The 26,136-nt window shown below is 36.5% G+C and overlaps 2 protein-coding genes across 6 annotated transcripts; both read left to right on the forward strand.

Moving 5' to 3' along the window:
• Positions 1-562: 562 nt before the first annotated feature.
• On the forward strand, positions 563-10,517 carry LOC105039054 (calmodulin-binding receptor-like cytoplasmic kinase 3). Of its 4 annotated transcripts, none has more exons than XR_012134672.1 (8): positions 565-1,234; positions 1,715-1,969; positions 3,694-3,956; positions 5,268-5,433; positions 5,507-5,596; positions 9,426-9,724; positions 9,913-10,200; positions 10,281-10,517. XR_012134672.1 is itself a non-coding variant. In XM_073244079.1 (8 exons), exons 1-7 carry the CDS (start codon positions 919-921, stop codon positions 10,126-10,128), a joined length of 1,605 nt encoding a protein of 534 aa, XP_073100180.1. In that variant the 5' UTR covers positions 565-918; the 3' UTR covers positions 10,129-10,144; positions 10,281-10,517. The 4 variants fall into 4 exon arrangements, 3 of the variants coding, with proteins under 3 accessions (XP_073100185.1, XP_073100180.1, XP_073100173.1); XM_073244079.1 differs by having other exon boundaries at positions 9,913-10,144; XM_073244072.1 differs by having other exon boundaries at positions 566-1,234; positions 9,913-10,517.
• Positions 10,518-14,033: 3,516 nt separating this feature from the next.
• Positions 14,034-26,132, forward strand: LOC105039055 (synaptotagmin-5). Of its 2 annotated transcripts, none has more exons than XM_073244064.1 (13): positions 14,034-14,465; positions 17,332-17,434; positions 17,524-17,576; positions 17,773-17,986; positions 18,247-18,368; positions 20,129-20,230; positions 20,319-20,393; positions 20,489-20,568; positions 20,654-20,804; positions 20,882-21,112; positions 24,911-25,204; positions 25,282-25,395; positions 25,684-26,132. In XM_073244064.1, exons 1-13 carry the CDS (start codon positions 14,361-14,363, stop codon positions 25,828-25,830), a joined length of 1,791 nt encoding a protein of 596 aa, XP_073100165.1. In that variant the 5' UTR covers positions 14,034-14,360; the 3' UTR covers positions 25,831-26,132. The 2 variants fall into 2 exon arrangements, with proteins under 2 accessions (XP_073100165.1, XP_073100167.1); XM_073244066.1 differs by having other exon boundaries at positions 14,036-14,465; positions 17,773-17,893.
• The last annotated feature ends 4 nt before the right edge of the window (positions 26,133-26,136 follow it).

Consider the following 26,136-nt stretch of genomic DNA (forward strand, 5'->3'; position numbering starts at 1 on the left):
AGAAGGCAACGGTTGACCTACCCAATCACCCGTGAAACCCATTTCAATTAGCTTCGGTGTCGTTGTTTTAAATGCTTCTTTATCCCCTCATCCGGTACTCTGGATACCCCCGCTGAAAATTCTTTCTCTATCAAGTTTCCCTACACGTACCGACCTGTCCGCATACTTCGGACGTTATTGTTACGTGTCCGTCATTAATTTGGTGAATATGCGGTTCGCTGTACCATTGACACGATCCCACGAGATTTCGACGCCCTCCGCTCGCGGCGTGACAATGAAGCCAGAATGGGAGTGAGAATAACGAGGTCTCCCACCCTATGAGTGGTCAAATCTACCACCTCCAACGTTCCGGAGTTGGGCCGACTCTCGCGCTCCTTGAAGCCGGTACGCGGTTAACGTCACCCCAAGCGGTCAACTCCCGGTGCCCGGTCGTCTCCACGTGCCCTCGGACCGGTGTCGGGTTGCCTTCCTGGTCCGTACCGGTCAGCCACCGGTTTCTAGGTTCCATCGTTTTTCTGAAAGTGTCCTCCGTGGTCCTGTTTTAGTTCCTTTAAAAGGAGCCCAAAAAGCTGGTCAGCAGCTTTTAATTTATCCGTTTTCATGTGAACCAGATTGTATCCAGCGTGCCGAGTATTGGATGGTGCGAGTTTAATTCGCCTAGAACAGATATTTGTGAGAGGTTTTTATGCTGAAATTTGTCAGAAAAGAGTTAAAAAGGATCTCCAGCCATTTGATCCGTGCACCATCGCCCTAGGGTTTTGGTTTCTGAACGAATCACAGAAAGATCCTGACACCTATTTTTCTTTTTCTTTTTGAATCTTCTTTGGTTTTTTTGGTGAAGTGGGAATCTTCCAATCTTTTCATTCCTGGCTAAAAATGAGAGCATTCAGTGGTGTCTGTGCCCAAATTTCTGAGTAGATGGCTCATTTTATTCTGCCTCTGTTGATCCTGATGCAACTGCCTTGGTGTTTGCTTTGTGAATCGGTACCGACCCTCTCGAAAGTGTGCAGATTTGATCATGTTGCCTACTCAAAGTCGTCGGATGGGTATCACCTTTCAATTAATCAAGAGAGGATAGAGGATCCTGTTTTGATATGTGAAGCACTGGAAACCTATTTCAAGAGTGGGTGTCTGTTATGTGATTCCCAGGTGGAATCATGGAGGAGAATTGGCAAGGAGTACTGTCGTCAGGACTTTAACGTACCAGTCAATGTGAAGTGCAATCATATTTCTGGTAAATACTTGTCGAATGGATCATCATTGGTTGATTGGTTTTTTATGTTATGTTTATTTACTTATCTTACTGTATTATAATGCGATGAGAATGTGTTATTTTGTTGGTAAATGGTAATCATTTGAATGTTTTCAGAATTTTCTGTGGACAAAGTCCTTACTGTTGGAAATGGATGAGAAGCCATAAAACCCAATTATTTGGATTCAATTAGGTGATTTGATTGGAAGACTTACAATTTTCTTGCATTAGACTATATTGTCTTCCACATCTTTTACTCTAGCTAATTGAGTAAATAATGTTTTTGCTTCTTTTCTTCGGTTAATTTCGCCTTTATTTGTTGTATATCAAAATATACGTTTTGAGTCTTTTCACAAGAGTTTCTTTTTAAATTGCAACTTATTGTGGTTCTTTTAGCTATAGAGAAGACCACTTCACCAGATTATGTATGATGGTTGCTCCTTTTCGTGTTGCATATTGCAGTGGATTTAGTTCGGAGGGCAGGGAGGAAACTGTTGCTGCCGTTATCAGCAAATGTTTCCAACTTTGAGCAGTTGACCAGAAAGGGTCAGTTGCAAGAAGAAGAGCTAGATAATAAACATTCTTCACCATCAGATAATGTTCCTCTGGCTGTACCAGGAATCTTCCTCATCTGTTGTGCTTTTATGTGCCCTTGCGTTCATGCAAGGAGGAAAGAAAGAAGCGAGCATAATGTTCTAGCTAGACAGCTGAATTCAAGTGAGTCAGCTTGGAAATTATGCCATTTAACATTTTCAGCTTGCCTAACATGTGCAGTCAAGTTCATTTACCAGAAAATGCTTCTCAGTAATAGCGCATCTACTACACATGTGATAGCTTCCATTTTCTTATGGGTGTGCATTTTGTTTTCATACATTATGTAAAATTGTGATTTAATTGATCCATAGTAGAGTCATGTTAGTTTTATACATACATCTTACAATTTTCCTTCAGAAAATGCAGGATGGTACCAAAGTAAAACATTGACTGTGTTTGAATGAGATGGAAATTAACTGATTCGAGGTCTCAAGATGTGCCTTGTGCTGTACCATTTCATTGTAAAGCTAGTATGTTTTTTTTTTTTAAACAAAGAAAAATTGTGAGAAGTATAAAGAAGGCCATCATGAGTTATAATCCATCTCCATAATCTTTCTAGTGCACACGTGCATATGTGGGAAAAGGAGGGGGTGGTGGCGTGGGGGCAGATTCAACTTCCATTACGATCTGGTTGCCATTTATGTCTCTACAATCCACTAATTGGTTTTCTTGGGGGATTCTCTTTAAATTATATGTTGTATATACAATGCAATTCTCTTGGGTTATGCTACCAAATCTATGATAGTTGGGTTGAAGCTTGGAAAATATTTGGTCAATTCTGATGAGTTTTCTTATTTATATTTTTTAAAAATATCCCTTTCATGCTGCAACTTTGTTGATACACTAGAAAATTAGAAATTCTCTCAGTTCCCAATTTGTGTGGAGATCTTGGTTCAGCCACATAATTTTTATTTGATCTTGGCTCAACCACATAATTTTTTTATTTTGTTGTTATTTATACTATTCTATATATCATCCACTATTTATGGCTTTACTTTGCCTGATCTGCAAAAGAGATTTATGGCAGGGATACAAATCCTTGAATGTAGAGCAAATGGTAGCATGGCGTGAATGCAATTATTCAGGAGGATAATAATGCCAACTGCAATACTGATGAGGGTAAAGGTAAAATTGTCTTTGGTGGAAAGTATGGAAGACCTCTTCTGCAGCGGGTTTTACACAAGCTGTTGCAAAGGGAACCAGAGAATGTTTTCTGGATTTAGATTTGTGAATAGTTCACTGAGAACATAATCATTTGTATGTTCTACAGATTTCTTTTTTTTTCTACAGTATGACCTTGTTATTTTCTCTATCCTTTTCCCCCTTATTAAGTTTTGGTGCATAAAATCCATTCTTTATGGCTGGTACCATGATTTTGTATCAAATAATACATAATTATGTATCTGGAATTTGCATTGACATGTATATACAGGAGATCTTTCTCAACAAGTTTGTCTTACTACAAGTCATCAAACAAAGTCTTTCATGTTTGCACTGGTGTTTTATTTTGTATTATATAAGTGGAACTGAATATGACAAAGTCTTTCATGTTTGTACTGGTGTTTTATTTTGTATTATATAAGTGGAACTGAATATGAGGAGAAAGTTGACATTTTAAACAAATTCTAGCAAGCAATTCCAACAATGATGTCTTCCTTTACAGAATACTTGACATTTTCTGTATATGTGATTCTCCCTTAAGCTATTTTACATTTTGGTTGGTTAGTTAACTTGAGTACCATAACTACATGCAGATAGCCTTATTTGTTGAAATTGATATTAAACTCTACATGGCATGTTAATAGTATTGTTTATGCATCCTAACCAAACAGTTTTATTCACTGCAGTGGATTCAGTTTCATCCATAGAAGTAGGTTCAACCTCTGGAAAGATCCCCACAACTCCACTCAGAGTGCCTCCTAGCCCATCTCGGTTCTCATTGTCTCCTCAATTGAGTACAATTGGATCAGTAAATCTCAGTATCAATCAGATCATCAAAGCTACTCAGAGCTTCTCTCCTTCATTAAGGTTAGGTGAAGGAGGATTTGGAACTGTGTACAAGGCTGTGCTGCCAGATGGTCTCATTGTTGCTATTAAACGAGCAAAGAAGGTAACTATCTAAGTGTTTTTCACAGACTGAGTTAAACTACAGAAACTCAGAATCACATGTATAATATGGTTATATGCTCAGGTGGCTTGTAGTTAAGCTCACACTATTAGCCAGCTCTTTTAGCAGTTTGACTTATTTCCTTTTGTTAGGCCTTGTCAATGACAGAGTTGTTGACTTGCAAAATAAAATATCCAAAGAGATTTTCGTTATCATATGGAATAGCAACCCTACCTAAATTTATTCATAGATATAAATATTTCTATCAAAACCTCTTTTAGCATGAAATATTTTATCAAGCTATTGACTGAGTATCAATGTCCAGATTTTTAAAAAATATTCATTGCATATGCAATATTGATGATTACATAAGGTCTTGTCACCATAAGCAAGTAATATTGATGATTACATGCAAGCAATATAAGATATTCCATGTTAGGTACATGCTACAAAAGGTAGACATAAGCATATATAATTATAGATAAAGACATGCAAGCAGATGAATTTTGTTGTTTCTGACAAATTAAATGTCTTGACAAAGTCATTTCATATTTCTTCTTCTATGTAAAATAAACATCAAACTCAGCAAACTAAAGTAGATGTTAGAGAACAACATGGTGATGTTTCTAGCCATTTGGAATATATATATTCTCCCAAACACTAGGTCTCTGTGCTGGAATTTTGAATTATTTTGGGAGAACTGTTGTCTATAAGATCAAATCTATATTATGCGCAAAATGCTCTTGACAGTGTAGTTGTCATAAATGCACAATCTTGGGGCTTTTATTCCATACACTATCTAGTTTTTCACAAAAAAATGGTGCATTTATCACTTTCTGGAGAAAAAAGAAAAATGTCTCACTAGAGTTCATGAAGATGACGAAATCAATGAGATGGACTTGGGTTTCCTGGCTAGCAGAATGAACTAATACAGAGGAGAATGCAGAATGAACCTGTTGGCCAGATGAGAATTTTGTGGATAGCAGAAAAGGTGGAACTTGATGCATGAATCCCCAAGCCTCCAAGGTAACAAAGCATTTGGGTTGTTGACAAGCTTGCCCAGAATGATATAAATTGCATCAAGTCCACATAATTTGCATTAACAGATAGATAAATGGCTTAGAGAACTTGTGCTCACAGTTGCTCAAATGTACTGCTGAATGCTTCTAGATGAACTAATTTGCAGCACAACATTTCTTCATCTCCTTTTGATTTATAGGTTTTTTTTATCAATATAACTATTACATGCAGGATGACATCTGTTTCCTTAAATATTATGTGCTTCTACAGTGTTGTTGATAGATTTTTGGACAGGAACATATTCCAGCATTACGAGATGAATTTAGTAATGAAGTTGAACTTCTTGCGAAAATCGAGCATCAAAACTTGGTTAGGTTGCTTGGTTACACTGATAAAGGAAATGAGCGCATTATCATTACTGAGTATGTTCCAAATGGTACTCTCAGGGAGCATCTGGATGGTAAGTTGCAGATTCTGTTACATTACTATATTGGTTGTTCATGGAGCTTAAATACATTCATTTCATTTGGCAGGTCAGCATGGCAAGATTTTGGACTTCAAGCAACGACTAGAAATAGCTATTGATGTTGCCCATGCCTTGACTTATCTCCATCTATATGCAGGTGAGGCTAAGAAAATTTCCCTTTCAAGGCTTTATTGTTGTCCAGCAAATAAATGCTTTATTTTATTTATTTACAAATGGACTTCAGATTTTTGCTACTCATTGACTCAGGCAAGTTACAACATGACTTCAATAACAATTCCATTCCTTTTGAAGTGTGAAGATGTGTCTTCTTAGTGATCTATGATCTGTGATATGGAAATCATTAGATATTGTCAAAATGAATTTCAATTTTCAGATTTAAAAAAAAAAACAGTAGATATTATGTTTAAGTTAGCAGAAGATTTTTAAATTTTTGGAAATTGTCAACAAAATTTAAATTCCATCATCATCAACATCTCACCTGGATCTTTGAGTTTAAACCAGTATCTCATTGATTTACTATTTGAGTAATCAATGAGTCTCACCACAGGCTAAAGTATTGCATCTCATGGAAATAGTCTCCCTCGGAAGGTCCAAAATACCTATTTTCTATGTTGTCTTGCTGGACAGGGATGAGAAGTACCCTGAAGTTTGACCTTTCACAGTCAAATTTATACTCAAACATCAAAAGAGATGAAAGGCCTTTTAAGTTACGAGCTCCCATGAGTTATAGATGATTAACATAGAAAAGTTCTTTAGCTATTTGTAAAGCCTTAGAAAGTGCCATGACTTATTTCCTGAGAGAAAAACCAACCAAGATTATTATTCCCATCTGTAACAAAGAACAAATGGATAAAGACATTATTCATCGAAGTTTGCTGATGTTCTATGACCTGGCATAAACCCTTTTTATCATTGCCAGTTTCCAGGCCTAGGCAGCTTGGGCAAGAAGGGAGCTTGCCAAGAAACCTAGAGGGGAAATTGGTGGGTATGAAGACCTGCTCTATAGATTAAGCTCTTGTAATCAGGAATTAAACCTCAAAGATTCTTTTAGATATGTGAAGAATCTAGACTAGAACACACACACGCATGCATGCACACCTAGAGGAATATTATTGTCATCCCTTCCCTTGTGTTTGTTTCTCTTACTTGTATTGCTTTCTTAATAAAGTGACAATCATAACCATAACCAAAATGATGGACCTGTATCCTAGCTATTTGAGTTTACTTCGTGACTTATTTTTCTTAACAATTCATACTAAAGGCTGTACACCCTGTCACAAGTAGCTTTTACATAGCTTTTCACCATCCCTGGCCATGTTATCTTACTTTTTACCCTGTTGTTCTGGACTCTATGCACAAAACCAAGCAACTCATTCTAAGGTAACCTTAGATCACCAAGCCAATGCTTCTATGTTGTTTCTTCATCACTTGTCCTTAAATTTTGGTCGTAACTCCTCCAGTGATATGTGCTATAAATATCATATTTGTAGTTCTTTCTGATGGCCGCCAAATATTGCTTTTGTATATATGTGTTTGTCTCTGGACACCTCATGTCATGTGGCAGTTTCTCTGCCAATTATTTATGATGAATTGGTATGTCAAATAGCATATTTTGAGTATCATTACTAAAAAATGTCATATTTTTATAATATGTATTCAAGCCTACTTTTTCCATCTAGAAACAGAGAGGAGATAATATAAATCAAAGAAGGAAATAAATCGGACTTTCCTCTTGTAGAAAATGGCAACACGAAAAAGGTGTCATCAGCAATAAGACCTAAATAACCCCTCAAGTTAGGGCTCTAAGGAACTAAAAACTAATTATGTTTCAGTTTGACTATTTGGTTTATAATTTATGTCATAAAGATGAATACGGTTCTCTAAATCAAATATTTATCTTTCATCTTCATTTAGATTCTGACTACAGGAATATTTGGTTGCAGAGCGGTAGAGCTGAAACTATGACTAGTCATGTACCCACCAATTAGGGTTATTAGTTTATGGTAGATTTTTCTCTTGCCTGAATTTGCCTGGTGAGGAATTCGACACCAATTCATAGAATCTGTGTACAGGCTATCTTTTGCTTACAGATGTGTGCCCTAGCTGATCTGTTACATGAAAGAGGCCTGAGTGATGATGATAATAGTAAGATCTTTCTCAGAAGAGCATTTTAGATGATTCTTTTATCTTGTTAGAAACCCTGTACTTGTTTGCATTAAAGTAAGTTTCCAAGCTTTCAAAACTTAACGACCTATTAATGGAATACTCCAAGGCAAAAGCCATGTTAGCATCTATTGCCATTAGCACTAATTGTCCTCTCCAGACAAATGTATTTAAACTAATCTAATGAATGCACCATGTGATTTACTAATTCATTCTTGTTGAGGCAAAGGAAGTTATTATCAACCAAGATTTGCTGTCTTGGTATTGGACCCCATGGTAGTACCGTCCCATTACAGTATCGATACACAGTATGGTATGAGATGGCAAAGTATACTGTGTCGGTACTGTATGAAAATGCATATCTGTTCGATATCGGTACAATACAATATGCCGAGTATGGTACAATAGGCACTAGTATGGCAAACCTTGTTATTGGCTCGATCCCCAACCCAGGTTTATTCATTTTACTTTTTCAATACACATCTTGGCTTAATTGTTAGCGGTGAGGATCTTCCTCTCAGTGACCTTCCTTTTTCCATGATGGAGGAGAACCGAAGAATTCAAACCTTCTACATCAAAATTTCAAAGTATCCATAAATTACATATGCTTCTTCTATGCCAAGCACAAACCTGTTGATGGCAATTCTAGACCTTCCACTGGCTCAGATTCACACATTTGCTTTGAAGCAGTTATTCATTAGCATTAGAATGAAATTGAATATTCAGTTCTTACAATAATTGTTATTTCACTGGATTTGCCATATTGTATTTTTTTCAAACATCCTTTATAGCTCCACACCAGCTGTGTCAATGCCAGTCTCAAGTGAAGATAAAGGCATCAGACTGGAACTTAATTCTTCTATAAAAATCTAACCTGCTTAAAGGAACCTATTTCAACACTGCCAATAAACCTAGCCATAATTTAGTAGAAAAAGGCTTGTTGGTTATGATGATGATTGTTGCCTCTTTTTCATATTAACTGCTGGGCATTCAGATGATTTGTCTATCCCATTATTATCTGTATCAGTGATGTTAGATTATCTCTTCTGCAGATAAATGAGATTAATACTTATGTGACACTTAGGTTCCAAGGATTTTTCATTTCCTTGAGCAGTGAATTACTTGATCATGAGCCTGTAGTATCAAGAATTGTCTGCATAGGGTGGTGCATCCACTTTGTAATCTCCTCAGAAACTCATCTCGCGCCTGCTTCCTAAGTGTTTATATTATTATGATTACTTTTATTACTTTTTTATTATTTTATGAGAACTGCTTCCTATTCCTGTACTCCCACACCCACACGCACTCCAGGTAACTAAGGATGCACCCAATCATGATATTCATGCCTTTGTGGGTTTTCCTTTCTTGATAAGAAACACCGTTGCCATATATGGCAATTCAATGTAACTATGTTTTGACCATTTCCAATGCTCTCCTGGTTTCTCATGAAGATATCATTCACTGCTAATATAATTTGTAATGTGCATGTATGTATAATATGTTTCTCTCTCTTTCTCAATGTGTTTCTTTCTAAATTTGGTTGATAAATGTGTTCCACCGCAGCTTGTTCTTGCATACGTCTGCTTCATATTAGGATGTACACACCTGCCTCTGCCTCTTCTCTTTCATTACAAGAAAATTGTTTTTTGGAGTTATGGAGCTATTGTATCTAAATACATCTTGAAGATTTTATATGCATCTTGGCAATAAAGTTGGCATGTCGATTTCTCTCAGTTTGTCCTTCTCTTCTCCATGTGACATGCTAATTTGTTTTCTGCTGTGTTGGTGTGATGTGTCGACAGAAAAGACGATAATTCACCGAGATGTGAAGTCATCTAACATTCTGCTGACAGAAAGCTATAGAGCCAAGGTGTCTGACTTTGGGTTTGCAAGAACTGGCCCATCCGACACAGAACAGACTCACATCTCGACCAAAGTGAAAGGAACAGCTGGGTACCTTGACCCAGAATACCTAAGGACCTATCAACTCACGCCCAAGAGTGATGTATTTTCCTTTGGAATATTGCTCATAGAAATTCTCTCTGGAAGGCGTCCGGTGGAACTCAAGAGAGGCATAGATGAAAGAATTACTGTTAGATGGGTGAGCATTAGCCTCCCTGCTCTCAGAAAACATATCAATCATTGTAGCTGCAATTATTCTAGAATTGCTTGATATACTCATAAGCACCTAGTCATTAGTTGAAATATAACCCATGATAGAAAGTTTAGTACTTGGAGATGCAGCTTTTATTTATTGTTGTTGTCTAAAAACATATATTGATGTTTCAGGCTTTTCATAAATATAATGTGGGCAATCTAAGGGACATTTTGGATCCTTTGCTGGAGGAAGTGGTAGATGAGGAGGTACTGGGGAAGATGCTCAGTTTGGCATTCCAATGTGCTGCCCCTACACGTGATGATCGACCGGACATGAAAGAAGTCGGAGAACAGCTGTGGGAGATACGAAGGGAATTTAGGAAGAGCTTCAGCAAAAGCATAAAGTAGCTCTGCTAAGCTGCAGGTGAGATGGCATTGTAGAGGAAATCAGTTGTTTATGTCTGTATTCCGGAATAGGATGTGAGCACTACTTAACCTACAGTTTTCTATGTTGTTCTCACGATTCCAGTATCATTCACATTTCTTTTTGTTCTCAACAGTGAGACAGCAGAAAAATAAAACAGTGATGGTATATTTCATCAATCAATCTTTGTTCTATGACGTGGACAACTGAAGAGTTTATGCATATTATTCAGAAGCCACATTTTGTATATGTGATTAGATCGTGCTGTAATTTTTGAACTTGATAGCTTAGGTCATTCTTGCATAGATTTGAATCCTCTGTGTGGTATTCTGAGTGACCTTGGTGGAAAGATTTGTGGAGGCTGATTCTGATATGATGCTAATGGGTGCTAATGATATGGCTAGATCTGTGGACTCGGAAACATCTCTTAATTTTAGATATGGTATCACTATCACCATATAATTTTGACAGCAGTCTTTTATGTACCCAACTCTTAATGCTTGGATGGTAGCTGTGATAGCACCCCAACAGAAACAGAGGAAATAACCAGTAGAATTGTTAGAGAGTTGAAGGGCATGCAAGTGATGGGGGGTTTCCTAGCAGGTGGTTGAGGAAATAGATAGAACTGTAGCAGCATTCTGAATCCAGTTGCCAACTGCATCGAGCCTGTTGCATCATTTACATCTGCAAGAAAATTTAAAACATCAGTGTCATAGTAGTTGAACATGGATGAACAAATTGGTGTACAGGATTTTCAGTCAGGTGCTGCCAATCTCCTTGTCATGAATCCTCGGATGCTGTGCTTGTATCGGCCTTGGTTCTCGGACACATACAGTTTAGGAGGGTTTATAAGCAGCTGGTTTTGCAGACTTCAAGGAGCACGTATCAGTGATTGGAGTGTGATAGATAAACTGGCACAAAGTTTAAGTGCGATGCAGAGCTAGCAGATTTTGAAGATGATAATCATCAGGATGGTTGCAACATAGATTACTCAATATTTTTAAATAACTTTTTGTACTTCTTAAAAAATATGTTTTAATTAATTAATTTTGATGAAAATTTTGATGCTTGTGTTAACTTTAGATTCAGGTTTTTGATAAATTGATTGATTTTCACATGTTCCATCCGGAATGAGATAACCCAAAACTTTATAAGGCTCTTAAATTAAAAAAAAAAAAATCAGATGGTGATTTCCTTAAATAATATTGTTAAATCATAAAAGAACATGTATATAATATGTACGCTACGGTGCATTTTCCTATCCATTGGATTGATCCACCAATGAGCCGGTGTATTTGGTCGGAACAATTACTTCTCCCTTATCTCAAAGCTAACCAGATTCTCGGTAACTCGTCGTACACTTGAGCTCGGACCCACGACATGGACTTGTGCAAACGAACCCACAATGGAGAGAGCGTCCACCTATTACGTGGCCACCAACATGTGAGTCACTCATCCGAGCGCCAATCGAATGTGGCCTCGGGGTCCGGTCGCACCGACCACGGGGGATGAGAATCATGAGATGGATCTGAATTTGTTCCAAGGTCTCTATCTCTGGTCCTACGTTTATTGGAACTAGCAATTCTTGTCCTCGTCCTTCTTGGTGTTACTTTGTGGGTGCCAATTAAAGACCGGGTTGTGGCTTTTCCTCGGTCCCCTGAACTCAAGGTGCCACCATGTCATAATTGACTCAGCTGAGTCAGCATAGCCATGAAATTATTGGACTCTTCCTAACAAATTAACGCACGTGGGAAACTCGGGATATCTTCAAGACTTCAATTTAGCGGGCTCAGAAAATCGATCTTGTCTTCGGTCTTCAGCATCCGTGGCCACAAATCGAACTCAAATTTCCAGTAGACTCGTACCTTAAAGTCGCACGTGAAAAAGCTATGATATGGAGAGTACAACAATCGTCCACATGGCTGTGTCAACAGGCGACACGTACCCATATGTTCGTCCGGGGCTTCCACTGAATCATTGCGAGGATGGTCCCGTTAAGAGTGGGCCCGGACTGGGACATGGCAACGTGTCTCTGTAGCAGCTCCTGGTAAATAATTAAGAGATTTTACCTAAAAAAAAAAAAAAAAATCACAGAATCTGATCGCGCGATCACCGTTTAGCTGGATTTTTGGGCAATCTAACATACAAAAATTATTGCTGGGAAATGGAGAGTGGCTCAAGAGTCTTCATTCAGTTCAAAAGTACTTGAGTTAAGCCAAAGAATCGAGCCACCCTAGAAAGTCATTATCTGGTCCATCTTATGAATTTGGAACCTACTAAAATGTAGTCTACCTACAGGTTTGTGGAGTTATCAAATTCCAAAATGAACAAATATTAGCTTGTTCATACATGGGACATATTCAACCCGATAGAACTTGCTTATTCGATGTGATATAAAAAGTGTCAAGGAAGAAAAATCATTAAAAATTAATGAAAATTTGAACAGCAGCTCGTTATCATCCTTCTAATACAAAAGCATATTTAATTAATTATTTTATATAATTAAGATATTATACTAAACATTCCAAAGCATACAACATGTATAAAAGCAAAACTACCCATGAGAGATGTTTTACGATAAGTGAAATAAAAATATCTATATAAATAAACTAATTATAGTATAATAATCGATACATTATGACGTTACGTCTGGTATATTACAAATATAAAAGCAAAGCCCCCAATGAATAAAAAAGTGGCAGGACTGTCCCATTTTATTTTACAAAGAGTGAAAAAATGAAGCATAGTTAGCAACTTGAAATTTTAAGCTACAAACACAAGAAGCTAAACATTCAAATAATTTATTATCCAATAATTGGATCCAAGCATCCTAGATATATAAAAGATTGTATTTTGAAACATAAAAAATCTGAGAAACCCATAACATAGGTATACAATTGTACCATCCTGACATAGAAGGCGAGATACAAACAAAATTCATATATCTTTTTTTTTTCCTTAGTATTGTTTGTTTACACTATATTCTGGAAGATGATAAATTGGAGAACATGACTAATGGTGTTTCTCATTCTGAGTAAATCTATCTTATACAAACACAAAAGGAAAATAATCCTAAAACAATGTATCATTTCAGCGTTTGAGAGCATTGACTCTGTTCCCTGAACTACATTTGGCCTAGCATTTTTGGTTATTTTAGTTGTCAATACCAATGATGTGCATATGCTGGAAAAAAAATAGAATAAAGGGAAGGGTAAAGCAAGGGAAAAGAAAGATAACATGTTAATAAAGGGAAGAATAAAAATCACTTTGCAAGTTATTAAAGGCTTGATGGACTAGATTGATTTTAGCTTAAAGAGAGAACCAATACAATGTGTGTGTGTGTGTGAGAGAGAGAGAGAGAGAGAGAGAGAAAGAGAGAATCAATTTCTCATAGTTGATTGTGTACCCAAGTCTGGTTAAAAATATTTTGTAAAATCTTTTTAGTCAAGCTAGTAAATACTTGATCATTGACACTCATCAAGGTTTATACCAAACTATCTTGTATAATCTGTACATTTTCTTATGCCTTATATAACATCAAAAATATGGTATCTTAGTGGCACTAATGTTCATTAAGAAGTCATTAACTCCACTACCAAATATTTAATAGTAAACGTAGAATTCTAACGCACTCTATATAAACTCTATTCCTATTAAATAATCTAAAATTTTCGAATCCTTTCAGTCCTAATGAGCCTAATCTATTAATTAAATGGGCCCCAATTTAAAACCGGTCAGCGTGACATACTTAAACGGTACCGACCAACCACCCCTGTTTTCTCTCACACTATAATCCAAGAAAGGAAACATCTCTTAATCAAGGGACGGTCCCGTTTATAACGAGGCCATAATCCGGAAACTCCAGGCCTCATAACCGAACGCAACAACGCCCAGGTCCAACCGAACTTAGACGATCTCCAAGTTAAAAAAAAATATCATTGCCGACAGTGGTTTATTTTAGCTGAAAGGAACACCAACGTCCATCCATCCATGTGGTGATCCAGAGAGAGCTTCCCATCGAAGAATAGAGCAAATTCGAAGCCGGAGCAGCATCCTCCTTCGCCTCCTTTATTATCCGTCTGTCTTTTCTTGTCGTGCCCACATCGTTGGATAAGCTTCTCAATCTCTTCCCGACCCCCTCCAAGAAATCCAAACCGCTACCGGTTAGGTTTATATTTTCTTGGGGTGGAGGGAGAGGCGGGTGGAGGTGTCGGAGATGGCGTTCTTGTTGGGGTTGTTCCTGGGAGTCGTGGTTGGGGTCGGGCTGGTGATGGGCTTCGTCCGTTCCGAGAATTACCGATCCAAGCAGCGATCCGAGCTGGTACGTTCTTTTCTTGTTTTACCATTCTCGGGGTCCCTTTTTATTCCCATTTTCTTTTGTGTATTTTGATTGGCTATTAGCCCGACTTGATGAATTTGCTTGTGGATAACGAGGAATGGTTGGTCGAGATTTTTTTTTTTTCCTTTATCTTTTGAATTTTGAAGGAAAGATCTTGTTCTTAGTATTGATTGCTGATGGTTAATTACCAACTTTTAACCTGTGATTTGTGTCAAGAAAGGATATCTTGAGTGCGCTAAGAAGCACAAGTCTAGATGAGAGTGCGTCTAGCTGTACTGGCATTATATAAATGGTGTTCGTGGTGCAGATTGTATGACACAGTCATGTCAATGCGGTGCAAATGCAATTCATGTCGTTGTGGTGGAGATTTCAGTTTGTGGGACTAGCTATTAAGCTGCTTCCTTGATAAAACTTTGCAGACATTATGGTTTTTTCCTTTAGAGTGTTAAAAAAAAAGTAGTGAACTACAATTTTATTTTCCGTCTAGAACCAACAAAGGGAATACAATTTAAGATTAAGGGACTTTGGACTTAGTGGTTGGCTGTGAGGACTGAAGAGGATGATTCTTCTTCAATCTCTGCTTAGTTGGCATTCTGACATTTCTAAATCAGAAGCTTTAGTAATTGTGGCTGTAGGTGACAGCTGATTGGTTTTTGATTCTTGGCATTCTACAAGACACTAAAAAAGGAACAGGAAAAACCCTTAGAGTAGAGAAAAGGTTATAGAGCTAGCTTATGTGTCATCCAAGTAAGTAAATATTTTTGCAAAATCAGGTGCTTTAACATTAGACCCTTTCTTAATGTGAGAATAACTAAGAATGCACGTCCATCCAGTATCCTCTTAGATTAGGTTCCAAAAGAAACATGCACATCCAGAGAGTTTGGCTGGAAGTGAGTGAGAACAAAAATAGCTGGGAAATAGAAAAAATTATCTGTAATACTGGAAAGGCATGTGCTTGATAACCAGTAGTCATGTTAGCGGGAGTCATCATCAAGGTCATTTCAATAAAAGTTTTTGTTCAAAAATTTCATTTAGGTTGCTGCATACAGAGTATGAAGGTTAATATGCTATACCAAATAATTTAGAAACTTTTGCAGTTATAAGACATATTTCTAGATTATAACAACATTGTCTATTTATACAGTTTTAATAGATTTATCAAACTGGCTTTTAAGTCAGTATGAAAATTATTAAATAAATCAAATAGTTTGGCATGCCTTATCCAAGTCACTCTGAAATAAACTATCGACAGAATTAACTTAATAATGAAATCAAAGCATCTCTGTTATTCTTAAGGATTCTTAAACATCAGTATTAATAAGAGAAAAAGGTGTGTCATGATGATTATCCTCTTTGTGGAATACAGTTCTATGGTTTTTTTCCTACCTGGCAACTTTTGCATAAAATTTCGGATTTAGATAACAAGCAAGTTGGTAGACTTTAATTTTCGATGAGAGGAACCGGGGAAAAAAAACACTGCTAACAAGGAGACACTAAAGAATGTTATGCAGAATTCAGTGAGACTCAGCTATGATAGTTGAGTTCTTTATCCACACGCCCTCCACCGGTTGTTCCTTTTATTTGTAGGCATTGGAGGATACAGTGTGGGGATCAAAGGACAAACATGATCTGGATAATCTATTAATAAATAGCATATTCATAGGAAATTTAGGGATATACGCAAAGATGAGAGATGAATTGGAATAGGATGTGTCAAAATGATGCAACAGCTATGCTAAAGTGTCAGGAGAGGTCGACACACATAGATAAGTAGCGATGCAATCCAGAAGCAACAGTTCAAGAAGTTCAGACAGCACAAATATTCATTTGCTGACTGAACCAAATAGTGCATGAAACTGAACGGTGATCACCTGGGGATAATTAGGTTCTCCCTAAAGCCATAGGAACTGATGCAGCAGCAATTCTTTATAACAAGCATGGTGGAATGACAAAGTGTCACTAATTGTAGATTATTCTATTCTATCTTCAACTTTATTATGTTTTATCTCCAACTTTATGCTTCAGCTTTTAACAAGGTTATTACTTTTTCTAACTCCAAAATTAGGCTTGTCCTAGCAACTTTAATGATGGAATATGCCTTGCTAGCTCCTTTATCCTAGTCTCTTGTACTAAAAACTTTGGACCTATGGGTTACGTTTGGGTCCAAAAGCTACACCTGAGCAGCAAATAGGTACAATGTGGGTTTGACACAGCCCAACCCAACCAGAAGACCCAGCTTGTCCTGATCAAAAGGTACTTTAGAAGGTTTCTCCTAAAAATATTAGACCAAACAAATGTAACATGAACCTAATAAAGTGAATACTTGGGGGCGGCCTCCATCATGTGCTATGTTATATACATTATCATAATTTAATGCTAATTAAGTTACTAATTATATGAAGATATATGTCATGTGTAGAATATGTCAATGTCTGGATGGATATATATAACATATACATAGAGGCCTGCATTATATATTTAAATGTCAACACTGCAATACATTTTATTATACTTAAAATGCAAAAACTTGTGGATAAGTGAGATTATTGGATATCAAGGAACCAACTTGATTACTTAAATATTTATAGATGGTTGAGATCATTTAATTTTAAAATATTTTTTAACAGCTTGTCTGTAGTATCTGGATTCGGCTCTCTGCTTCTGAAATAATATATCCACCAATATTTGCTCAACTTAAAAATATTGTCACATTTATGTTTATGTTCTCTTTGTGTTTTGTGCATAATTGGGATCAAAAGATTTCTTACCTCATTTGACATTGACTAGATAAAAAATGCACGCCTTTTGAGGCTTCAGTGCTGATGGAGAATGTGTATTCTTGTTGCAGGCTGCTACAGTGGCAGCTTTCTCGAAGATGACAGTCGAAGATTCCAGAAAGATTCTTCCAGCTCAATTTTACCCATCATGGGTTGTTTTCTCACACCGCCAGAAGTTGAGTTAGTTTTGTTTGGATTTAAATGACATTCTTTATGTGCCTCCTTTATGAATGTCTTACTGATTCTGCTTTCTTCGTTCTTGCAGTTGACCTGGCTCAACCTTGAATTGATGAAAATCTGGCCTTATGTGAATGAGGTACTTAGTTGTTCTCTCTTGGTGTATTGCTTTATGATTCCGAGCTCTGAATGACGTGCATCAATTTTTACGTATCAGTTTGTGTGCAGACATCCATAGAAAACTTATATGGATGGGGTGACTAATATGTGATTAAGGAAGCAATTTCCTCCTTGCACAGGATTTCTTGATTGTGTTTACAATTTGATTGTCACAGGCAGCATCTGAGCTGATAAGGACTTCTGTTGAGCCAGTTCTTGAACAATATAGATCAGCCATCTTAGCTTCACTTAAATTTTCAAAGCTAACTCTTGGTACTGTTGCTCCACAATTTACAGGTAGGTTCAGTTGCTATTACATCTGCTTGTTGCGTGTACTCCATACCCAGTTGATTCATCTGAATTTCGCTTTGCTGAATTACTGCTTCAATAGTAAGCACATTATAATAATTTAATTCATTGCTGTTACTAGGTTGCTTGATTTTATTCTTCTCTTTTTTACCTTCATGATTTTTATTATTAAAAATAATAAATATAACTTCTGCTAGATCCAAAGCAATACATATCATTGCACATTAGATTTTTTGATGATTTACGGCATTTTGTGATTTTTAATTGTTGGGCTATCCTGTTAAAGAGCTTTCCGCTATCATTTTTTAATCAGAAATTTGTAACATAATCATTTTTTCTAGGAGTTTCTATCATTGAAGATGATATTTCTGGGATTACTATGGAGTTGGAGTTGCAGTGGGATGGTAATCCAAGTATTATACTTGATATTCGAACAAAACTTGGTGTGGCACTTCCTATACAGGTAATACAAGTATTTCTTACTTGGATTGGAAAGTTAAAATGACAGTCGAGCTGAGATAGCTTTATTGATCTTTGGAATTTTAAGAGAACGTGAAGTCTAAGATCATCGAAGGTAGATATTCTGAAGTGATTGTTGGAGAGGCCAACTGCATATTTAAGTCACAATGCTGCTGCATCCTTGATGAATCAGCTTTTGGGATTATTTTATTTTATTTTTTGAAGTCTATTTCTTCCTGGCTTCCTTTCTATTTGAAAAAGTGGCAAAACCAGTACACTAATAGTTTTGGAAAATATGAATCACAATGCTATGCTTGTCTAACGTCCAGTATATTTTTGAAAAAATGTGCTCGTATTAGATGTATCTCGATGAAGGTGTATCTGGTGTGCAACATTGGGTTATGGTCCTTCTGGATAGGGAGCCAATGTGATGCTGCTGTTCAGATCCTTTAAAAAAAAATAAATAAATAAATGAGAAGCTAATGCACTTGGTACACCACTCATGAGGAAGAGAGCTAGGTTTTTTATCAGAGCTGGCCCATGTCTGGGGATTCTTTGGAGGCTTATTGTCTTGATGTTTTGAATTGAGGCTGTTGAGCAGCCTCATTCGGAAACTCTCAAAGTGTCATCTACAAAAGTATAAGGGCATCCTGGTAGTGTTTGTGTGATTGATAATTGGGGTAATATTTCATTATATTAGAGGATTTTGCCTTCTCCCAAGATTAAAAACAAGAACATATTGCATTGGCATTTTTAAATAAGGCATGGAGCTCTTCTATGTTAGTGTTATTTCTAAATTCTTATGGGTTTATAATTATGAGCTACTACATTTTGAATAGAGGAGGCTAAGCCGAGCTCAAGTGCAGTTCATTTTGAAATCAAGCGATGCTTTTCATTGTACATGCCCATGCACACATACGTTTAACTCCTATTAGCTCCTGTAATATATTCATTTTTTCAGTTTATCCTTTCTAGTTTTGCCACACAGCCATCTTAGCATTCTTATTTGTACTATGCTCAACTTGTTTTCATGTAATCTGTTTATTGCCCAATACCCAAAGCCATATAACATTGTAGGACTTATGCACACCTTATGCAAATTTCCACCATTTATCTCTATGTTACAATTGAAATACATTCTTTAGTATACAAATTATATTAGTCCTAAATACTTGTAAAATAAAAATATTTTATAATAACTAGAGTAATAGATGTTATAGTTTAATTATTTATATGTTTCAAGGATTTGTGTTGTGGATCAGGGAGCTTCCTAGCCAGTGACTGGCATGGAATGGCATTTTTCATGTTGCGCACATGTAAAGCTCTACTAAAACAAAAATAAAAAAATATAATAACTGAAGAATTTATAAATGCCTTTTTAATTAAAAGTATAAAAGCATTTAATGTATGTTGTAGGAACCTAGTGTCAGTTCTGGTACTGGCTTCACATGGGCAAGCATTTAAAACCTTGTTTTATTCCTATTTTTAGCTTAATCTAGCTGATCTCAAGTGAGCCAAGCAAGCTCTAGCTTGGATCATCCACTAATCATTTGCTTTGGTAATACAGTATATAAGTATCTCTCTTTTCTGTTTAGTGAATTCTTTACTGTTTCAAAAAATGAATACATAAACTTATGGAACTTGAGAAACCATAAATTTACTTTAATGGAAGTTGATGGTAAGTACTCAGCTATGGATCTTTTTTTGTTTTTGGCGTTGCTTCAATCTACAAAATTCTTACAAGCTGCAAAATTTCGAACCTAGGTGAAAAACATTGGTTTTACTGGGGTATTCCGTTTAATCTTTAAACCATTGGTGGAGGAGTTCCCCTGCTTTGGTGCCATCTCTTATTCATTGAGAGAGAAGGTGAAATACTATGTCTAGTGTTTTGATCTTGTTAGTTCTTGTGGTATTGTGTATTATATAAATTATAACAATATACATTTGACTGTAGAAAAAGCTGGATTTTACTCTCAAAGTTATCGGCGGTGAAATATCATCTATTCCTGGAATTTCCAATGCAATTGAGGTTAGACAATTACCACCCTATCACATCAGACCTCTTTTATGTGCATGCACACAATATATATCTCCTGATACCGCAAAACTAATATGTTTATCTAGGGAACAATACGTGATGCCATTGAAGACACCTTAACATGGCCAGTAAGAAAAATTGTTCCCATTTTACCCGGAGATTACAGGTATGGTCATTTATTGGTGTATTTCAAGTGAAAATGATGCTTCCAATTGTATCACAATGTCAATGACATTTTTTTTGCTGCTTAGTGACCTAGAACTGAAACCTGTTGGAATACTGGAAGTAAAGCTTGTCCAGGCAACGGGCTTAACGAATAAAGACTTGATAGGAAAATCTGATCCCTATGCTGTGTTGTACATACGTCCATTACGTGACAGAATGAAGACTAGTAAAGTAATTGTAAGTCCACAAGCAAATTTTTTTCCTGTTTTTCATATCATGTCTTTTATCTAGAGCTGACTTTGTAACTTCTACAGAACAATGATTTGAGCCCTATCTGGAATGAACACTATGAGTTCATTGTTGAGGATGCATCTACTCAGCATTTGACAGTAAAGATATATGATGATGAAGGGATCCAGGCATCTGAGCTTATTGGTTGTGCTCAAGTGAGGTTAAAGGACCTTCAGCCTGGAAAAGTGAGGGATGTCTGGTTGAAACTTGTCAAAGATCTGGAAGTCCAAAGAGACAGGAAAGATAGGGGTCAGGTAAGCTTTATACATCATAAAATTTTTCTTTTTTCTATCTATCTTTTTACCTACATGACAAAATCAAGTATTTTAAAGTTCCTATATCGTATTGGACATGCTATAGAAGAAATAATAAATATGGAGATGCTTTTCACAAATTCAGACTTCTAGAGTACAACAAAGTATCAGATAAAGAAGGCCAGATACTTGTAAAGAATGACTAAGTAAGAAATAAAAACAGAAGACACTAATTTAATCTGTCACCTACTATCTGTTGCATCAAGGTTCGCTGTACCGGTGCCAGACGGCGTGGCGGTGCCGGACCGGTATGGTATCGGTACCGTACCGTACCGACACTCGGTACGTCCAAGCGTACCGATCCGGTATCGGTACACAATATTTTTTTCGACTTTTATTTTTATTTTTTTGGATTTTTGAAGTTAATAATTGATAAATACAACCTCATTATGACATTATATTGCATATTATTGATATATTTGGGTTCAATTTGGAGTTAGGTTGCGGTACAAAGACTTTTGATCCAAAATTTCAAACATATATTTATTTACATTATATTTCAACTGTGTCATTTTAAAATTAAAGAAAAAATATATAAAATATGCATTAAAATGTATCTAAATATTTAAATACAAAGCGCAATAACTGATATACGAACCTTAAGATGTACTCTGCATTTAATTTCTTGTCGAGTGTTTGTGACGCTCGTAGATGTTTGGATCATCAGCATAGTCTGAAGGGACATCAATCCAACCCTCTAGCCAAGCTGCACCGTACTCTCGAATATTCATTATCCCATAATGCATCCTCTCTGGATTGTAAGACATCTCAGATCTCTCGCTAAAATTCTGACTCTGAGAAGTATCCTCGAGATGATGGTACGGTTGTGGAGGAGCCCATCCAAATATGCCAGTAGCAAAATCTGATCCGTAAGATTCTCCAGGCTGCATAGAGTAGTAACCACTAGAAGATGATGCCTCGGATGCACCATATGCATATGGATCATAAGGTGGCTGTGGATAATAGGATCCATAATGCAGGATGATCCAGATACATCCATGGACCCTACTCCACATGCAAGATCGTCCGCAGTATATATATAATTAAAATATATGCAAGTATAACAAAACACGATAGTTTAATGATAATTAAAATAATTATATATAATTTTAAAATAATTTTAATAATTATTTTAAAACTTATAAATTTAAAATAAATATGTTATATGCTTCAAATAATATTTTTAAATTAACTAAAATATAACACTATTTTTATATATTTTTTATTTTATAATTAATTTTTTTTAATTTAAATAATTAAAAAAATAATTTTTTAATTTTAAATATTTAAAAAAAATTAAAATTAGATTTAAGTAGCTTGAATCATTCTAAACATGATTCCCAAACTCTAATTTTTTTCTCCTAAAATTTATTTTTTTTTTATTTTTAAATAAATAAATATTTAAAAATATTTAAAAAATATATAATTAACGAAAATTATCAATTTTGGTGTCATCGTGTAGATCTTCCAAAGATCTATCACATATAATTAAATCATACCAAAATCATAAGATTTTGGCATGATTTTCTTCTATTTTTATGTTATCTCATTTTTATCCTATTTCCAACAACAAAAACAAAAAAAAAATATTTACTAACAAAATAACAGATTATCTTACCTCCGGCCAAAGATCAGCCTCTTCTCAAATCACTCCTCTAATTTTACGAAATTTTGCCTTCTTTTCTAATTTTTTGGAGGTCTCAACGATTAAGTTGCCCACGGCCAGGGATGTTCTCTGAGAACTCTCAAAGGACACCGAAGGCCTGGTGCTTTAATGGGCCATTGGTGTTCTCTGAGAACTCTCAAAGAACACCGAAGGCCTGGTGCTTATTAAAGCACCAGGCCCTCCCCCCATGTAAAGTGGGCCACGCCCATTTCTCTCCCCCCTCTCCCCCCAACCACGTGAAAAGACTCCCACCTTCCCCCCTCCCCCCTTCTCATGGACGGTACGGTTCGGTTCACCCCGAACCGGTCCAGAACCGAGCCGTACCGTCCAATTCCGGGCGGTATGGGCCCGAACCGCACCGAACCGGGCGGTTCTGTGCGGTTTAGGATTGTGTTCCGAAAAAAAGGCCCGAACCGGACCGGTAAGGGACCGGTCCGGCTCGGTACGCCCCGTACCAGGCGGTTCGGCCCGGTACGGCGAACCATGGCAGTTGCATTCTTCTTAATACGAAGATAATGATTTTTGCTCTCCAATTTCACATGCACTGGTGTCTTTGTTGTATTATGAGCTTTTTGTTTGATCCAATTCCTTGATTTAATAATGGATTCTGTTATTGGACTTTTGGACATGATGATCTTAACTTAAAAAGGCAAAAAATATCTACAAGGTAGTCTGTTAATAGATTCCTGGACTGAACTCAATAAAGCATGTTTAGGAGAAGCTCACACACCGCAGTGTGAATTGGAATGCATTTACAAATGACTAAAAAAAATCGTACCTAAAAATCTTGTAGCTTTTTATGGATATAGTTGAAGAATGCTCATCCTTATCTTCAGATCTATAATTGTTTCTTTTGTTGTTTCTTTTTCCCCTTCACAAATTCTAAAGCTGGCCAATGAAATGACTGACCAAGTGATATGAAGGGATTATCAACCTGTGTTTGTGAGAAAATGTCAAAGAAAAAGGTTGAGTATTTGGTGCTGTTCTGTTCTTTCCTGTTATGTTTGTTTTATGAAGGCTTAATAAATAATTCTATATCCTGTAGCTTGATATATAGTTATCTACTGATATCTTTTTATGCTATTCCTGTCTTGGGAAGTTTTTTTGGGTTATGCTCTCTGCAGTTGAATGAGCTTTATATCTGTTGAGTAGGTCTTTTATTTTATCTAATTGGTCTTTTAGGTCTCACTATAGATCCTTCAAGTAACCATAGTTTTAGCAGCCTGGTTCTTTCTCACTTTTTCCAACAAGGTTGCTCTTCCCTTAAATTTTCAAATGATGTTTTATGCTCTATTTTGGAAAATGTCCTATTATGTTACTTTCTAAATTTAGTATAATGTTGTTGTAGAATTGTTGCAGTCATGCATATGCTTGCTTGGTATCACTCTTTCATCTGATTATGTTATATGTTGACATTACTTCATTTTAATTGGGATATTTTGCTTTGTTTATGCTTTTTATCCTTTTTTCCCTTCATTTATGCCTTATATCAAAATCTCTGTGTCTGTCTAGAGTTTCTTCAGATATAGCAGAATATTAAAGAATGGCTTCCTGATTGCATGAACTTGAACTGCACGAACAGTAAGGAAGGGTCCTGCCTGTCAACTGGCTTTTGCTTTGTGGCAGGACCCCTCTTTTGTCTGAAGTTGCTGGGTCACCAGGAAGCACCAGTTTAGTGTTGACATCAGGTTAAGAGCTTGTCATATGTATGTGGGATGGCTTGTCAGTTAGAGTAAAGGTTATTTACATCCAGATGCTTTTGCTTAGAGATTTTTGCATAATTGTTTTCCTAATGCTCTATAATTCAACATGGAGGGTGCACATCAGACTGATGGCTGTAATATCTAGTCACCATTTTTGTCAGTCCTTCCTGCTAAATGCCTATCAAATTCTTACTCATCGGTCATTGAGTCGAACAACTTGTTGGAGGAAAGTTGAGGCTTAACAAGTTTACTATTGCTCAAAACTTCTGTTCTTATTGATAATATGCATATATTTGTGTGAATGTATGTATTTTTGACTTCTGGAGCTGCAATAGTTCCAGTAACATATCTTCTGCCTCGTTGCTTCAGGTGCATCTAGAGCTTCTGTACTGTCCTTTTGGCATGGAGAATGAGTTTTCTAATCCTTTTGCCAGTCAAAATTTCTCAATGACTTCTTTGGAGAAGGCCCTCAAAAGTGAGGTGAATGGAATCGAGGCGGAGATTGACCGGACAACTCTTAGGAAAAAGGATGTTATTATGCGAGGAGTTCTCTCTGTGACAGTTATATCTGCAGAAGATTTGCCTGCAATGGATGTGATGGGGAAGGCAGACCCATTTGTTGTGCTGCGTATGAAGAAATTAGAAACAAAGAACAAAACAAGGGTTGCTTTCTGATCCTAATGAAATTTGAGAACCTTGTATGCTTGTGAAATGTGAAAAACTTTGGCCCTGTTTTGCAGGTAGTAAATGAAAGCTTGAATCCGACCTGGAATCAGACTTTTGACTTTGTCGTGGAAGATGGACTACATGATTTGCTTATCTTGGAAGTTTATGACCATGATACATTTGGAAAGGTGAGTTCTTTTCTGACCTTTTTATTTGTTGGTTGCAGTAATGAGCTGCATGTGTGTTTGCAAAAGCTTGGGTATCTTTTAAGTTTTTTCTGATAGTATGCCAAGGTACGTATGATTCTTGAAGGACATTCCTCGTCTAATTTGTTGGTTTGGCTGCTTGTTGTGTCTAAGAGTTCTGATTTAACTACTGTAACAAAAGCATTTGAACCTCTCAAATCATTGCAGTTGCATTCAAATTTGGCAAAAAAAAAAAAAAAGAAAATCTAACGATGTCATTTACCATTTTAGGATTACATCGGGAGATGCATCATGACGCTAACAAGGGTGATAATGGAGGGAGAATTCACTGATAGCTTTCCTTTAGAGGGGGCTAAATCTGGAAGGCTGAATTTGCATCTTAAGTGGGCACCGCAGCCAATTTACCGGGATACATAATGGATAAAAGCTAAAGTGACTCTCTCTCTCTCTGCATGTGTGCATGTGTGCTGAGGATTAGATTAGTCCACTTTTATACCCTCCTGTAATGAAGAGCAGGCATGCCGGTAAGTTAAATTCTTGTACCATTTCCAGGATAAGGCCTCAAACCTCCCATCGATGGAGTTGTAAAACTAATTTTTTCGGTAACGCATCATCTAGTTCTCATAGTTTCTGTTTATTTTTGGTAGCTTTGCTGAATGTAAATCATGATATATACGAGAACAAATAGAAGAATGGAAATGCCTTAGGAATATTCACAATTTG

Source organism: Elaeis guineensis, chromosome 1 (assembly GCF_000442705.2).
Source record: "Elaeis guineensis isolate ETL-2024a chromosome 1, EG11, whole genome shotgun sequence".
Lineage (NCBI taxonomy): Eukaryota > Viridiplantae > Streptophyta > Magnoliopsida > Arecales > Arecaceae > Elaeis > Elaeis guineensis.

What these genes read in the sequence shown, in the direction of transcription:
- LOC105039055 (XM_073244064.1), top strand. Translation starts at nt 14,361, where the DNA reads ATGGCGTTCTTGTTGGGGTTGTTCCTGGGAGTCGTGGTTGGGGTCGGG. An exon ending in GCTGAATTACTGCTTCAATA is followed by an intron (nt 17,987 to 18,246) that starts GTAAGCACATTA and finishes CATTTTTTCTAG; the next exon opens with GAGTTTCTATCATTGAAGAT. An exon ending in ACAGGAAAGATAGGGGTCAG is followed by an intron (nt 21,113 to 24,910) that starts GTAAGCTTTATA and finishes TCGTTGCTTCAG; the next exon opens with GTGCATCTAGAGCTTCTGTA.
- LOC105039054 (XM_073244079.1), top strand. Translation starts at nt 919, where the DNA reads ATGGCTCATTTTATTCTGCCTCTGTTGATCCTGATGCAACTGCCTTGG. An exon ending in GAAGTGCAATCATATTTCTG is followed by an intron (nt 1,235 to 1,714) that starts GTAAATACTTGT and finishes TGCATATTGCAG; the next exon opens with TGGATTTAGTTCGGAGGGCA. An exon ending in AGCTAGACAGCTGAATTCAA is followed by an intron (nt 1,970 to 3,693) that starts GTGAGTCAGCTT and finishes TATTCACTGCAG; the next exon opens with TGGATTCAGTTTCATCCATA.